At 33.3% G+C, this 17078-nt stretch overlaps 1 protein-coding gene across 1 annotated transcript in view; it reads left to right on the top strand.

Annotated features, from left to right (window-relative positions):
* The window catches only part of LOC110142997 (mucin-19), a 127956-nt gene that overhangs the window by 50144 nt on the left and 60734 nt on the right, over positions 1–17078 (top strand). The window contains 5 exon segments of the mRNA XM_070454850.1: positions 144–173; positions 1524–1565; positions 14701–14799; positions 15067–15141; positions 16910–17002. Of these exon segments, the coding sequence (XP_070310951.1) occupies positions 144–173; positions 1524–1565; positions 14701–14799; positions 15067–15141; positions 16910–17002 (339 nt within the window).

The raw sequence follows: 17078 nt of genomic DNA, 5'->3' as shown, positions 1-17078 counted from the left end.
TATATAAATGATTCTTTTTGTGTATTCAAAACTACAAGAAGTGAAATAAAAAAGAAACAGATAATTCATAGGCAACTTGAGTTTTAGAATTTTTTTCACAACTTTTCATTTCTGTCAGTAATAGTAATTTGTGATTATTTCAGAAACTGCTCCTACAAATTCAACATATACAGGTAAAATCATCATTATGGTTTAAATGTGTATTTCTGATTTCTTTTTATGATAATCATTTATAGTTTCACATGAGTCTGTGCCAGTAAAAGATATGCTGATAAATATGCTGATATAAAATTTAAAATTAAAATTAAGTTACTAGAAAATATGTCAAAATATAATTTCATTATACTCCTGTGAGTTAAGTTAGTAATGTGATTAGAACACAAAATAGGTATTACATGCTTATTATTAGTTGAACATCATCATCCAAAGCTTGACATTTTTAGATGATAATTTGAACAAATGTAATGAAAAAGTAAATGTGATCTCCTGTGAAGTAAATGTTTTGAAATCATGATTATACCGGGAGGTGAAAACACAGAAATAAAAATTAATTTATTTTTCTTTTTTTTTTATGTTTATCTTTATTTTATTATTTTCTCAGTTTTCTATACTTTTACATTTTTTTTCCATTTATTTTTATTAATTGGAGGCTAATTACTTTACATCATTGCAGTGGTTTTTGTCATACATTGAAATGAATTAGCCATGGATTTACATGTATTCCCCATCCTGGTCCCTCCTCCACCTCCCTCTCCACCCGATCCCTCTGGGTCTTCCCAATGCACCAGGCCCGAGCACTTGTCTCATGCACCCAACCTGGGCTGGTGATCTGTTTCACCCTAAATAATATACATGTTTCGATGCTGTTCTCTTGAAACATCCCACCCTCGCCTTCTCCCAGAGTCCACAAGTCTGTTCTATAGATCTGAGTCTCTTTTTCTGTTTTCTTAACTTGTGTATTTCTTGCAAGCTATAAGGCTACTTTAGTTATATCCATTCAAGAGAGTACTGGGCAAAATGCAGTTTAACTTTGGCTTTGGAACTTTAAATGTGCTGGTGGTAAGTGTACTTAGAGTTACTACAGTACACTTACATACTCTTATTTCTCATTGATCAATATTTGGAGGTTATGTCAATTAAGAGATAGTATTGTAAATTGGAAGCCTTAGGTTGTGATAATGTATTTAGTATGTGATCATCAGTGAAGTGATATTTATTTTAGTTATCATAGGTTACTTTCTTAAAGCTAAGTGCAGAGTTCATCTTGTCCCCTAAATAGATTTAATAAAGTTCCTGTGAGATTTTGGTTAAGTGGTAATAATAGAAAATAATTAATCATTTTTGTTGGACATACAGTAAGAGTTATTAATATTGATCTGAATGAAAGATTGTTTTGTCAATTAACCTCCACATACAATTTCAGAAATTTTTATTGAGTCTTTGGCAACTGGTTTCTTGAAATAAATTTGTCAGAAAAATTATTTAAGTAATTTATTTTCATAAATATTGTCTTCCCCAAACAGTTTCTACTACAACAGCTACCTCCATACTAAGCACCGAAGCAGGTAAAAAAAAAATGCTTATTTGCTTTTTAGCATCTAAATAGGCTATGGATGAGTTTGCAACTCAGGCATTTTGGCCCTTTTCCCCAAAGTTGTCATTTTCTATTTATTTATTTCTTAAATGCCAACTAGTAAGGTCTACATCCAATTGTGATATTGAAGAACCTCTTCCCTATTTAGAGACCATATGTCCTAAAAAGAACATTCTGCATGTTACTAATTTGAAAAAAAAAAAAGGCTACAGAATAAAATTCTATGCTAAATTCCTTCAAAATAAATTATATTTTCTTTTCAACTTACACCAAAGAATTTTAACTTTAACTGAATCACTTGTAATTAAAGCAGTGGTCAAAGAAGTACAAGAGTATATTAAAATGTGTAAGCATCTGGTAAATGAACTTAACTGTTGCATTTCATCATTTATTTGCATTCTAGAGATATCTAGTCATGTCTAAATAAATACTTTATAATCTTGTCTTTCAAAACCATCTGAACATACATTTCCAAATATTTGTCTCCTCCTTTGTACAGTAATCACACTGGTCACCAATAGCTCAGGCACAGGTAAGCAATAATCATCAACCACAACTTAAGAGGGACTTAAAAAAAAATCCAAAACTTCCTTTTGCAGTATTATTTATACCTTTGCAATTACATTTTTTGGGGAAGATTTTTTTTTCTGTTTTTGTTTTGTTTTTAAGATTTTAGAAAAAAGTGTTATACAAACTGATAAAAGTCTTTGACATTTTACTTGTGGTCTATAGATTTTAAACTCTAATTTTATGTTTTGATATCTATTTAACTATTTAATCAGATTTCTCTGAAACATTAATTTCAAGTTAATCCATTTTATATATGACCATAGATGTTATCAGAAACAAAATTTTCCTTCCATATAAAACATTTTTTCCTATTATTTTCTCCAATTCAGTAGCTTCCATTCCAGGGATTACATCAAGCAGTGAAATAACAGGTAGGTGAATCAGAAAACTTATGAAATGACAAAAAAGGTTTTTATGTATATTAAAATTGTTTTTTTTTTAGTATATTAGAATCAAGAGAGCCATTCTCCTATACTTAGGACTTCTTATTTTTCTTTTTTTTTTTAAGGACCTTTTTCTTCACCTAACTGAACACTGTTTTTCTTTCTCCTGATATTTATTACTTTCTCTAGTTATTTATTACTTTATCTGTCTCTGTATATACATATATATTTTAAAACATGACATTTTTATTAAGGAATGATTGGAATATAACATTATATTAGTTTCAGGTGTTCAACAAAATGACTTGGTATTTGCATATTTTGCAAAATGATTACATTTTATATAGGTAACATCCTTAAAGTCACAGATAATGGTTTGCATCCTTGTAAGGGAGAAGGCAATGGCACCCCACTCCAGTACTCTTGCCTGGAAAATCCCATGGACAGAGGAGCCTGGTAGGCTGCAGTCCATGGGGTTGCTAAGAGTCACACATGACTGAGCGACTTCACTTTCATTTTTCACTTTTATGCATTGGAGAAGGAAGTGACAACCCACTCCAGTATTCTTGTCTGGAGAATCCCAGGGACGGGGGAGCCTGGTGAGTTGCCTTCTATGGGATCGCACAGAGTCAGACACGACTGAAGTGACTTAGCAGCATTCTTAACTGCATTTAGTCCCAAGCTATAATATTCAACAAATATTTGTAGAATGAATGGATGTTTCTTCTTTTTCCCTATCCCTAATTTTTAAATTGTGTTTTTTCATTTGTTACAGAATTTCTAGCCTAGTCATTAGACCAATGATTAGATGTTATTTATGCTGATGAAGCTTATAGCTTATACATTTCATTCATTAGAGCTAATATCTCTTCTCTGGAAAACAGGGTATTGTGTAAAATCAAGATTATTTTTGGTTTATAATTTTATATTTTGATATAGAATTAGAACTAATTTGAAGCATCTTTGTAATTTTGGTGTTGTTAATTATTTGGTACTCAATACCATGTTCCTTATATTCTAAGGGCAAACATGTCAAAAGTATCACCATCATAGTGTGGAATATCATAAAAGTGGCCAACTGACATGTTTATTTATATCAAACTTTCTCTTATGTTGAATATCATTAGTAGCTATGGCTCTTTCAGTGTAAATTTAGAGGGTGACCCATTACAGAAATATTTTTCTTTATTCTACAGTTGTAAATCTATTTCTGATGGCCTACTAATGATTTCATCCTGAGTTATTTAAATACACTGCAGAAAAATTTTCTAGCAACATAATATCTCAGCCATAAACAATAGTCTGAACTCCTAATTCTCAGTTTCTCATTTGAAGATAAGTGATTTAGTTCAGTTATATAGGTCTCTTTCAGTTAAAATATAATCATTCATTCAACTACCAAAACTTTTGAATCTTGAAACCATTTAAAATATTCTTAATAAGGAATAAAGTATTCTTAATTCAAATCAAATTCTATTGATTTGATGAATTGCATATTCATGTACCCTGGAGGAGAGCATGGCAACACACTCCAGTATTCTTGCCTGGAGAATCCATGGACAGAAGAGCCTGGCAGGCTATGATCCACAGGATTGTAAAGAGTCAGACAAGTGAAACAACTTAGCACACACACTCATGTACGTTGTTGTTCAGTCAGTAAGTGGTGTCAACTCCTTCTGACCCAAGGACTGCAGCAGGACAGGCTCTTCTGTTCTCCACTGTCTCCTGGAGTTTGCTCAAATTCATATCCATTGAGTCTACAGTGATATCTAACCATCTCAACCTCTGTTGCCCCCATCATTTTTGCCTTCAATCTTTCCCAGCATCAGGGTCTTTTCCAGTGAGTTGCTTTTTTGTATCAGGTGGCCAAAGTATTGGAGCTTCAGCTTCAGCAACAGCCCTTCAAATGAATATTCATGGCTGATTTTCTTTAGGATTGACTGGTCTGATCTCTCTGTAGTCCATGGAACTCCCCAAAGTCTTTTCCAGCACCACAATTTGAAAGCAATGGTTCTTTGGTGTTCAGCCTTCTTTATGATCCAAGTTTCACATCCATACATGACTACAGGAAAAAACATAGCTTTGACTATATGGATTTTGTCAGCAAAGTGATGTTCCCTCTTTTTTAATAAGCTGTCTAGGTTTGCCATAGCTTTTTTCCAAGGAGCAAGCATCTTTTTATTTCATAGCTGCAGTCAACGTCTACAGTGAATTTAGAGCCTAGGAAAAGAGTATCCGTCACAGCTTCCACTTTTCCCCCATCTATTTTGCCATGAATTGAGAAGTCTAGATGGCATGATCTTTTTTTTTTTAATGTTGAGTTTCAAGCCAGCTTTTTCTTTCTCCTCTTTCATCCTCATCAAGAGGCTCTTTAGTTCCTCTTCACTTTCTGCCTCTAGAGTGGTTATCATCTACATATCTGAGGCTGTAGATATTTCTCCTGGCAATGTCGATTCCAGCATGTGATTTATCCAGCCCAGCATTTAGCATGATGTACTCTGCATATAAGTTAAATGAGCAGGGTGACAATATAGAGCCTTGTTATACTCCTTTACCAATTTTGAACCAGTCATTAGTTCCATGTCTAGTTCTAACTGTTGCTTCTTGACCTGCATACAGGGTTCTTAGAAGACAGGTCAGGTGGCCTGATACGCTTGTCCCTTTAAGGATTTTCCAGTTTCTTGTGATCTACACAGTCAAAAGGCTTTCTCATAGTCAGTGAAGCAGAAGTAGAGATGTTTTTTCCAGAATTCCTTTGCTTTCTCTATGATCCAGTGAATGTTGGCAATTTGATCTCTGGTTCCTCTGCTTTTCTAAATCCAGCTTCTACTTCTGGAATTTCTCAGTTCACATACTGCTGAAACCTAATTTGAAGGATTTTGCATGCAATCTTGCAAGCATGTGAAATAAATGAGATGTACAGTACTTTGAACATTCCTTGGCATTGCCCTTCTTTGGGATTGGAATGAAAATTGACCTTTTCCAATCCTGTGGCCACTGCTGAGTTTTCCAAATTTGCTGATATATTGAGTGCAGAATTTTAACAGCACTAACTTTTAGGATTTGAAATAACTAGGCAGGAATTTCATCACCTCCATTAGCTTTGTTCGTAGTGATGCTTCCTTAGGCCCACTTGATACGACACTCCAGGATGTCCGGCTGTAGGTGAGTAACCACACCATTGTAATCAACCAGGTCATTAATTATCCAAACCTTTCCTGCATAGTTCTTCTGTTTTCTTGCCACCTCTTCTTAATATCTTCTGCTTATATTAGATTCTACTGTATCTGTCCTTTATTTTGCCTATCTTTGGATGAAATATTCCCTTAGTATCTCCAATTTTATTGAAGAGATCGCTAATCTTTCCTATTCTATTATTTTCCTCTATATCTTTGTACTGTTCATTTAAGAAGGCCTTCTTATCTCTCCTTTCTATTCTCTGGAACTCTGAATCCAGTTGGGTGCATCTTTTCCTTTCTCCCTTGCTTTTTGCTTCTCTTCTTTCCTCAGTTATATGTAAAGCCTCCTCAACAACCACTTTGCCTTCTTGCATTTCTTTTACATGGGGATGGTTTTGGTCACTGCCTCCTGTTCAGTGTTATGAACCTCTATCCTTAGTTCTTCAGGCACTGTCTACCAGATCTAATCCCTTGACTCTATTCTTCACCATCACTGTATAATCATAAGGGATTCGATTTAGGTCATACTTGAATGGCCTTGTGGTTTTCTCTACTTCGTTTGATTTAAGCCTAAATTTTGCAGTATGGAGCTCATAATCTGAGCCACAGTCTGATTTCAGTATTGACATAATCAGTCTGATTTCAGTATTGACCATCTGGTGATGTCCATGTGTAGAGTTGTCTCTTGTATGGTTGGAAAAGAGTTTGCTGTGACCAACTTGTCCTCCTGACATAACCATGTTAGCCCTTGCCTGCTTCATTTTGTACTCCAAGGCCAAACTTGCCTGTTACTCTGGGTATCTTTTGATTTCCTACTTTTCCATTCCAATCCCCTATGATTGAAATGATGTTATTATTATTATTTTTTGGTGTTACTTCTAGGAGGTCTTCTAGGTCTTCATAGAACCAGTCAGCTTCAAATTCTTCAGCATCAGTGGTTGGGGTCATAGACTTGGATTACTGTGATGTTGAATGGCTTGCCTTGGAAATGAACAGAGATCATTCTGTCATTTTTGAGATTGTACTCAAGTACCACATTTTGGACTCTTGTTGATTATGAAGGCTACTCCATTTCTTCTAAGGGATTCTTGCCCACAGTAGTAGATATCATGGTCACCTCAATTAAATTCACCCTTTCCAGTCCATTTTAATTCACTGTTTCCTGAGATGTCAATGTTCAGTCTTGTCATTTCCTGCTTGATCATATCCCATTTACTTTGATCCATGGTCCTAATATTCTAGGTTCCTATGCAATATTTTTCTTTACAGCATCGAACTTTATTTTCATCACCAAACACATCCACTATTGAGTATCATTTCTGCTTTGGCCTAGATGCTTCATTCTTTCTGGAGCTATTCGTAGATGCCCTCTGCTCTTCCCCAGTTTGGACATTTTCCAACTGAGGGGATTCATCTTCCAGTGTCACATCTTTTTACTTTTTCATACCGTTAATGGGGTTCTCCAGGCATGAATACTAGAGTGGGTTGCCATTTTCTCCTCCAATGAATCACAAGCAATGTGGATTATTTCAATATAATGCTGATATATTCATCCTGTATAAAAAGTAGGCAATCAGAACCAAGAAAACCATTTTGATATTTTCTAGTTCATACATATATTTTCTTTTGCTGCTTTTTTCTCCCCTAAGCATTTGATTTTGAACATAATATCCTGGCAATATAATTCTTTCAGATTTTGTATTGTATCAGCAAACTTTTCATATAAAGCAGAAGGCCATAAGTAGATTACTTAGAGCTTTAGTGAGCAACTTATGAAGTTTTAGGTGCTTTAATAACCTTAAAATACTACAAAAATCTCATCAATTGCTTCTACTGTAGCATTTAAAAATTATACACCTAATGTAGAGATTTATTATAGGGAAAATTAGCTAGTTGCTTTTTTTCCTGAATTCATTTGTTGTTATTTATGACTTTTAACGCTTAATCTTACCAAATCTTATAGTTTTATTTAATTTCACAGAAACTCCAGATGACATTTCATGATCTCTAGGTATAATATTAATAGTTTACTAAAATGCCATCTTAGTACTGTATTATTAATATAAGATCCACCTAATATTAATAATATCTTTTAATGAGTTTACTACATTTGAGTCATGATACCAAGTATTTTTTGTTCAATTTCTCATTAAATCTCAATAATCTCCTAATTGATACTCCCCACAACACCCTCCCCCTCATATTTTACAGGGGAGGAGATGCAAACAGCTTAAATATTTTTCCAGTATTACAAAGGTCAGAAGAAAAATAAATTTTCTGGTATGATGTAGAGAGAAATCAAGGTTGTTTTTCTTTTCCTTTTTATCTTTGAAAGTCAGAAATTATAATTTCACAGATGTGAATCAGTAAGGCTCCCCCAGTGTTAATCTGAAATCGGGAGACAAAATTAGTTTTTAGAAGTTTATTTTTTCATGTTAAAATTGTGCAAATGTGCCACAAGTCATAAATTTTAAATAGATTTAGTCAAATAATCCCAAATATAGAGAAAATATTGATTATCAAGTTATCAAACTAGTGGTACCTTTCCAGCATTTTTGATAATGTAGATGTAGCTTTATCTTATTGCTGGAATAAATTAAGTGCCTATTTCCCATATAAAATTTTAGATAGTAATTAATTTTCAATTTAATAATCATTATTAGTGGTTTAATCCTTAGCCCCTACTACCACTCTACCTCTTCTTTTCTGAGACTATGCCCATATCATATATAACAGGTGGGGATTTAGAAAGTATTCAAATAATAGTTGATTTAGTTTCCTCAAAAATCTGTGACTTGGGGGCTCAGATCATATCACTTGGTTATCTTTGTTGAGTAGATTAACTACATAACCATAAATTGAATACTTCAAGTTGTGCTGTAGGTTCCTGGTCTGAATACAAAATATTCAGAATAAAATTTGGCGTGTCTGAATTTTAATAATCATAAGAGATAGTATGTCCATTTACTGGTGACTGGAGAATCATAGCAATCTACTTAAAGTGAGGATGGCAGTCAGAAGAATCTCAGAAGTACTAGAATGTTTGTGGTAATCCTCTTTTGAAGCTCTTTTAAAAAAAGCCAAATTTAATCAACTATTGATTTTAATTTTCACGTAAGAATAAACGTTTAATTTTAAGGCATACCAACATACTTTAAAAAAAAACTGGTGTTATAAATTCATCCAATAAGCATCACACCATAGTAAAAATAAATCAGTTTAAAGTGTTTGCTTTTAGAATACTTTTAAGGGAATTAAAGATCCTTTTTGTGGAGCAATTGCCTTGCACAAATTATAGGCTTGAATGTCCCATCTCGTTTACTGACATCAATGATTTAGAAGTTGAATGGCATTTGACAAATTGTGATGAATTCATAACTACATAATGATTTTTGTTTTTTAGCCTTCTAATGGTGAACCTCTCTTGATCAGAGATGAGAAAAATGGATCCCTAAATAAGGGTTTAGTCATCATCATTAACAAGTTTCTTGTTTGTTTCTAAATATAGCATGTCTCAACAAAAGCATTTAAATAGATGCTGAAAAGCAAAATGTAATATTTCCAGATATAATATAACTAGGAAGAAGACGTATAATTTTGAATATGTATTGCCTCTCCATGAACTATTTACAATAGGTGGATGGACTTCTTTTTTAGACATGAGAACCCATTTTACTCAGAATTTTGGCTTACAGTGTTCTAAATGTACTTTCATTCTGGACAGTATACAGTCCTTTTGAGTTGAATCAATATGCTTAGTGGGTTAATTTAATTTAGCCAAAACTGTTTTATTTTTATTTTCTGCATTGTCTCAAGATATAAATTTGGTATTTAAAAAAAATCCTATGATTCTTGAATAGGTAAGATTTATTTCAAAAAGAGACTGTGGAGAAGGGCACCTTTTTGCCATTGTCTTGTTCCCTGAGTGAAATATTTTTGATCAAGTGCTAGATCAAATACTTCTTGTATCAAGCACTTTTCACTGGCTTTTAGTTGTTTTTCTTTCTTTCTTTTTTTAACCTATTCCTTGAAAGGATTGTGCAAATTATTTTAACTCCTTTCATAAATTTAAATGACCTTCTCAGATGGATTGAAAGTATTTCTTCCTGCCAGGTAGAAAGAGAAAGGCCAAGGTCTTCAGAAGAGGAATGATGAAGTATTTGACTTTAAAACTTTGAAAGCACAAAGAGAGTAATATGCCAAGCTTACACTTTTTTCCATGCTTTGTAAATCTATTTTCTTTTCTATGAAGTAAATGCTTTCAAAGAATTAAAATGCCCTGAGAGATGCCTAGACAACCACTCCAATAAATATGTTATTTTTAGAAGAAAAATTATGCAATCATTTTTTTTTCTTGTTCAGACTGACAGATCTCAACACAGAGCTAACATTTACTGAGCACTATTCTAAACATTTGACACATATTACCTCATTTGATACAGTACTCTGTGAAGTGGGTGCCATTATTTTCTCAGTTTACAAATGAGGAAATGGAAGCACAAAAGGTTAAGTTATGTGTTCACGGTCACTTGGTAATTAGCAAAGAGAGGATTAAAATCCAGAACATATTTTTCTACATTCAATCTTAACGCTTTTGTGTTTTGACATTTAAGAAAGAAAATAAATTAAATTTAAATGTTATTGAAATAGTAGCATATAATTGCAGAATTCAATTTCAAATTTTGATTTGTGCTAAAATGCATAATTTATTTAATTTTTCTATTAAAACAAAAAATAGCTCATTGACTAAATGGAATACTGGTTCATATAATTTAAAAAAGTAGGTATTTATTACATAACAGTTTAACATCTTAAAATGCATTTTTCTTTTCTTAAAAAGTTAAAATATCAGAATTTTACAATTATAGATTGTATATACATTTTATGTAATAGATTTATGTAATCACTTATTCTAAAATTGTATCAATCATAGAAAGTACGTGCATCAGGATATTATAGAGAGCCAGTTGAGTGCAGTGGGATGCAGAAACAGAAAAATAAGAACTAGAATCTCTTCTCTTCTACTTACTAGCTGTATGACCCTTGTTTCAGTCCTTCAAATATACTGAACATTAGTTTTCTCATTTTTTAAGTAAGATAAATACAATATCTACATTGTTGGATGTGAGGGCAGCTTAGTGTAACACATAAGTACTCAGTGAAGTCAAATTTGTTCAGTTTTATAGAGAACAATCCATTATGTAAATAAACTTAGATTTTAGCAGAATAGTAATTTTTAATAATTAATCACAAACATACTGCTTATTCAATTAAAACCAATTTTATGAATTTTTACCTTTTTTCAGAAATAAGATACTTTGCAAAATCTAAACTTTGCAGTACTTAATTTGTTGTTTATGAGAGAAAATGTTATAAAGACTCCTTAAGATTATCTTTCAGAAATTTATATTAAGTAAAATTGAATTCACTGAAGGAAAATGGGAAAATAATAATTTATAAAAGATTTTATAAATTTTATAAAACTTTAAATGGTTCTTAGATGTAATAAAAAACAGTAGTAGCTGGGAAATTAATTATGTGATTTTATTTCAATTATTAAGTTTATCATGAGGAAAAAATGAAGTTAAAATAATAAACTATCATATTGATCATGAGGTAAAAATAAATGGACACAATCACTTTGAAAATTGTTAGGATGGATTACCACTTTGTAACATACAGACATATCAATAGTTTGGTAGAGGAAGCTCTTTCTATTATCGTTTATGTCTTGGCAACAAAGAGTCTGATATACAGTAATTCATAATAGCAAGTACTTTAGCATATATGTTCATTTGTAAGAAATGGAAAAATCAATTGAAATTGTAATAGTTAAGGATGTCAAAATTAATGGGAACATAATTGCTTTCTCTATCAGTTTTGGTAATTAAACCATGAATGTGAATTCTCATTTATTCCTGTTAGTAGAATCTTGTCCATACTTTTTATTGTTGTATTGATAATTTCAGACTTGCCTCCTCCCAGGTTATTTTGTGGGGAAAGAAAGCTCTATCACAGTAGTCAAAGTGGCATGGGCTCCAGCCTGAGGCTGGTTTAGAGAACTCATGGCCCTGATAAGATACGGGACCTTGAGATCCACTGGGGCATGTGGCCTCCTCAGCCACACCAATTGCACAGAAAGGCCTGTGAACGTGTTTCTCGTTCAAACGCACAAATCTCCGCGGTGGCTGCGTGCCATCTCTGCCGTGTGGCTGTGTTCTCCTCAGCTCCCTGTCGGGCCCTACGTATTCAGGTGTAGAAATTTTGGCGAAGACTGATTCTTCTCCATGTGATAATGTTGCTTTTAATGAAATGTAATTGCCTTCAGCTTGAATGAGTTCAAATTAGGATCAGGGGAATTTCTTAATGGCTGAAAAATCTATACTAGGAAATGGAATCTGCCCTACAGTCTCTTGAAGTATTGAGGTCTATCCTGCCCTACATCATTATAATCCTGACAGTCTCTGTGGACAGTGGCATAACAATCTTCCTATGTTATTCTTACATCCATATTGCAACTCACTTTAATTCAAATGTCCAGCTGTGTTTGTTAGTGAGAAAAGATATCAAGATTTGAAGAGGTCTGTTGGTGGAGTCTGCTTGATATTGATTTGAAAATGTTTCCCAGCTAAAGCTTAACATTAATTCTGAGAATATTCACACAAACCTTCTTTCAAACTACTTAATATATTTATACTATATCCATTTTTGTGAAGTAATCAGGGGAGATAGGCTGCTTTATTTTTTATTTGACATTTTATTCTATAATTTCTAGTCTAATTTGTAGTATTTCCATTAATATGGTGAATGGGTAGCAAAAAACTTATAAACTACAAGAGTAATGTATTATGCATAGAGGTAGCATCATATAAAAAGCTGTATGCATCACATACATACAGCTAGGTTCAGAGTGACTTAGATTTTAGTTCTAGCTTTGTCATTGACCACTAGTGATCTTGAAGAAATCACTTTTTCTGAGCTCAATGTAATACTTTCACTTCATTGACTGATTCATTCATGTATTCTATTGACAAATATTTTTCAAGCCCCTGTTATGTATTAGGGACTCATATCATTAGGAGTTTAATGATAATTTGCAATAGATATGATCTGTGCATTCATGAAGCAGTAGTCTGGTCAGAAAGATGGATGTCAGTCAAGTGATTAAAATGAATGGAAAGTAGCAATAATTTGCAAGAACTATGAAGTGCTTAAAATGGGGGTAGGATAGATGGAGAGGGGATTTGATCAAATCAGGATGGTCAGGAATTGAAGAAAAGATGATTTAGTTGAGAAATGACAATGAAGTTCTAATAAGGAGAAGAGAGAGGGAACTGTTTTCCAAGTAAAGGGAATGGCAGATAGAAAGAATTGAAAGTATGGCTGGATAAAGAGTGAGGATCAAATGAATTGTGTGAGAAGTATTTTCTTTTTTAAGTTATAAACTTTTAGAGTGATATGAACACATATAATAGATTTCCAGGGATTTTTTTACAATAGAAATTAAAACTGAAATACTGAAAATAGCTATTTTCAGTATTTATAAAAGCTAGAAATTTAAAAAGGCAAATATTTAGGCCCATAGACCACATCACAACAAACTTTTAAGAAACTTTTACCACATTTCCTGGCAATGGGAATGAGAATAAAATATACCTCTTCCTACAGGAGTTTACTGGTGACTTCAGGTTTATCTCCATGAACCCACTATATCAAATCATAAAAATAAACCCTAAAAAGTATTTCTTCTTCAATTTGCCCCAAACTCTTGTAGACTATATGTTCCTTAGTAGAAAAATATTGAAGGTGCTGACAATCAAAAATAGAATGAAATCAAAGAAATCAGCCTCTGCTCAGCAGAGAACTAACTTTTCCTTGTTGATATATATTTATTCCATTTATACTGTATTTGGTAGACTTCAGCATATGCATATGTGTATAGCATACAAACACCCACACATACACACATACGCACTTGCATTGGAAAGAGTGACATTATAATGTCACTATTTTAAAAATGAAATAAAAATGTGTTACTAACTCTCAACACTGAGTATATTGCAAGCCACTAAATTTATTGAAAACTAACAAGTTAGCAGTCTTTCTAATATTTTTCCTTGAGGTCAGAAAAATTCACATTTCTCTTTTTCTTATCAGGAACAACTCTGAGTTTCCTCAGTGAAACTTTTACCACAGGTTAGTCTATTAATTCCTGGTTTTATATGTGAAAAAATATGACAGTATAAATCATTAGTACCTTTATGTTTTTAAGAAAGAAATTATACATGTTTGGCTTTTGAAAAAATATTTTTAATAATAGTTTACTGGGCTTTTCCCACTGTTTTTAAACTAGAAAAAAAACCCTGAACTTGGCTCAGTTTTGATGTGTTTATATTAACTGGCTATAATACGGCCTTCAGTTTATTGCTAATATTACTATAGCATATATAACTATTAAGTTATATCAAGCTTCAAATTAAAAAAATATATAGGATGAGAGAAAACATGGGGATCTCATGATACATTTTGCTTATTAGGTATGCTTATTAGGTATTTTAAATATAAAAGTAGCAATTAAAAGTTGTCACTTTTAGCAACTTGATGATGCTAAAAGTTTCATGATGATTTTCATGATGATTTTCATCATTGTTACTGTTATCTCTAAGTGACAATGTGATTGGGGCATAAGGTTCTGTTTATTTGAAAGTAATCTTTTGAGATAAATGTATAAAGACCTGATATGATACAATTTAAGATGCGGATGACATGACTTTGTTAAAAAAATACGGTAAGGACTAAACCAAAATCTTGATAGGAAAGTATAATGGAACAGAAATCTTAGGGTGTCTGTGCAGAGTCACTGGATTCATGATTCCATTTTCTATAGTAGGAATTGATTGAATAGTTAGATCAGCCACTGGTGTTAAAGGCCGAGTAAACAGGAGCTGAGAAGTTCTCTTGATGTTTTTCTCAGGTGTTACAAGAACTCCAGTTCCCATCACCTCCACAGCTGGAAGTGTGGGCACCACAGAACCAGTGGGCCCCACCTTCACCAGTTCTGGGCACATATCAGGTAAATTAAGTTCAGGACAGTATATACCAGCATGGCTAAACAACTGGTTTCAGGCAATACTGCTCAGAACAATATTTTACAAAATAAAAGTATCTGACATGTGTAATATCAGCTTTGGATGTTTTTGGTATGTAATTAAAATGTAGGCTCTTTAATTTTTGCACAAATTGCAATCTTATTGTACATCACGTTACAATCATATACACCTTGAGAATTGACAGCATGCAGCTTTTTCGCAAGTCTTTGCTTTTTCTTTACCTTTATCAGGGTCAACTGGAGTGTCAGTAAGTGCGATCACAGAAACTGAAGATAGAAGCACAGGTGACACAGCCTTCAGAATAGGTGAGACAAGGAAATGAGTCCTTCACTTCTTTCCACAGCAGCCCTTCATCTTGCATCAGGACCAACTGTAATCTGAGCATATTAGATAACAGAGATGTGTGTGGCATCAGCAGTAAGTTATCTGGGTGACTTTGAGAAAAACTGAAAAATTAACATTTATGTGTTAACAGAATATTAGTGACATATTTCTATGGCACATTAAAACTTCTGAATGATGCTAAAATATGTAATATGTAATTTAATCCACATCAACACCATGGTAGTTAGGTGTCTTTTTTCCCATGAAGAAGAAAATAATGAAAGTTCTCAAAACTGGCAGAGGCAGGATTAGAAGCCGAACACTTAGCCTCCTTTGTCTGCGGCTGCACAATTCTGCAATCTGTGCCTAAAGAGCGAACATCCAAGACAAGTCAGTGAGCCTACAATTGTCCTTCTGCATCACTGACTAAACTTCAACTACTGTTGGTTTCAGAATAAAGTGTTATTGATGATTTTGATTAAAAACGAACAAGCTTAAATTCACTCCATCCCTTATGCAGTCCGTGAGTGAGTTTAAATACCTTTTTAATGTCCTCTTTGCATCACATTTGCCTTTGCTTTGCTCAGATGTCAAACATCTTCTATCTAGTCTTCATGTTCATCTACCTCACTCACCTCCCTCTAACACAGTGGTGCTAAAGTGCAGTTTCCAGACCAACAGCATTCACATCTCCTGGGACACTTTTGAAACACAAAATTTGGGGGCACACTTGCCTAGAATCAGAAGCTCTCAGCGTTGAGCCAGGCAAACAACTAATACTTGTCAATGTTGAGAAAGTTCCCATCCTTCCAATTTGCTTCCCAGTCTACACTTTAGTCAATATCTTATCAGAATGAACTTACAAAACCTCAACTGTCTTCACATCTTTGTCCTACTTAAAATCTTTTAATTTTTCAGATTGCTTTTGGGATAAACCAAAACCATTATATACCATTAAAAGACATTTCTTTAATGTATGCATAGAACTTCTCTTTATGTATTTATTAACTAATCTGTGGCCTGACTTCATTTTTCCTTCATTTGTTTTCCTTTGGCAAATTTCTCAATTTAAAATTTATGTCTTAAACATTTTTTGAATAAAATATTGCTTGCATAAAAATTATTTTTTGAAAGATACAAGCTATAGTAGTACAAATTAAGAAATTACTTAATTCCAATTAGATCAGTGAATTGACTTACATTTTAGGGTGATGACTACTGAGTGTATATTTTCTAGAATTTGAATTGGAATTATGTAGTGATAATGACAAGTCAGTCAGCTATCTCCTTTGGTTATCAGACAGTGAGAACAGCAGTCTTGAGCATGGTTTCTCAAAGTTTGGTTTGTAAGTGGGTGCAATCCAGAATTCTCTGTTACCAGTCCATACTGTGAGAAAAACTGAAACAGAATATGAGTATCTAGAAACACGGCAGTTTGACACAGCAATTTTATTTTTGTTGGATGAAAGCTTATGTTTTTTATGGTTTTATTTTTTTTACTTAACTTATCTACTTTCATGGCACTTTTCCAAAATTTTATAGCAGACTGAAAAATGTACAGAAGTTTCCTTTTACCACAGATCTTCTGAAAAGCACAGGGTGCAGTGTGAATTTAGGTATATGTTGCCTGGTGACAATGTCTGTGGAGTGGGACTAGTAATATAAATTGCCTCAGAGGACTTTTATAGGGTTAAATGAGTTGATTTGTGTCTAGGGTATTTTTCAAATTGCTATTTTCTTTTTTATCAGGAGGAACAGGAGGTCCTACTGCACCAATAAGAGGTGAGGAAGATGGCACGCCTGGGCAACCAATCACAGGAGCGACAAGCCCGGGAGAATCAGGCAAGTCAGGATGTGAAACTTAGCCTCTGCCCATAGTACTGAACACATTACAGATTGAACAAAAGATTAAACTCTA

Source organism: Odocoileus virginianus, chromosome 24 (assembly GCF_023699985.2).
Source record: "Odocoileus virginianus isolate 20LAN1187 ecotype Illinois chromosome 24, Ovbor_1.2, whole genome shotgun sequence".
Lineage (NCBI taxonomy): Eukaryota > Metazoa > Chordata > Mammalia > Artiodactyla > Cervidae > Odocoileus > Odocoileus virginianus.
Note: the sequence above shows the minus strand (reverse complement) of the source record. Positions and strands in the feature narration are given on the sequence as shown.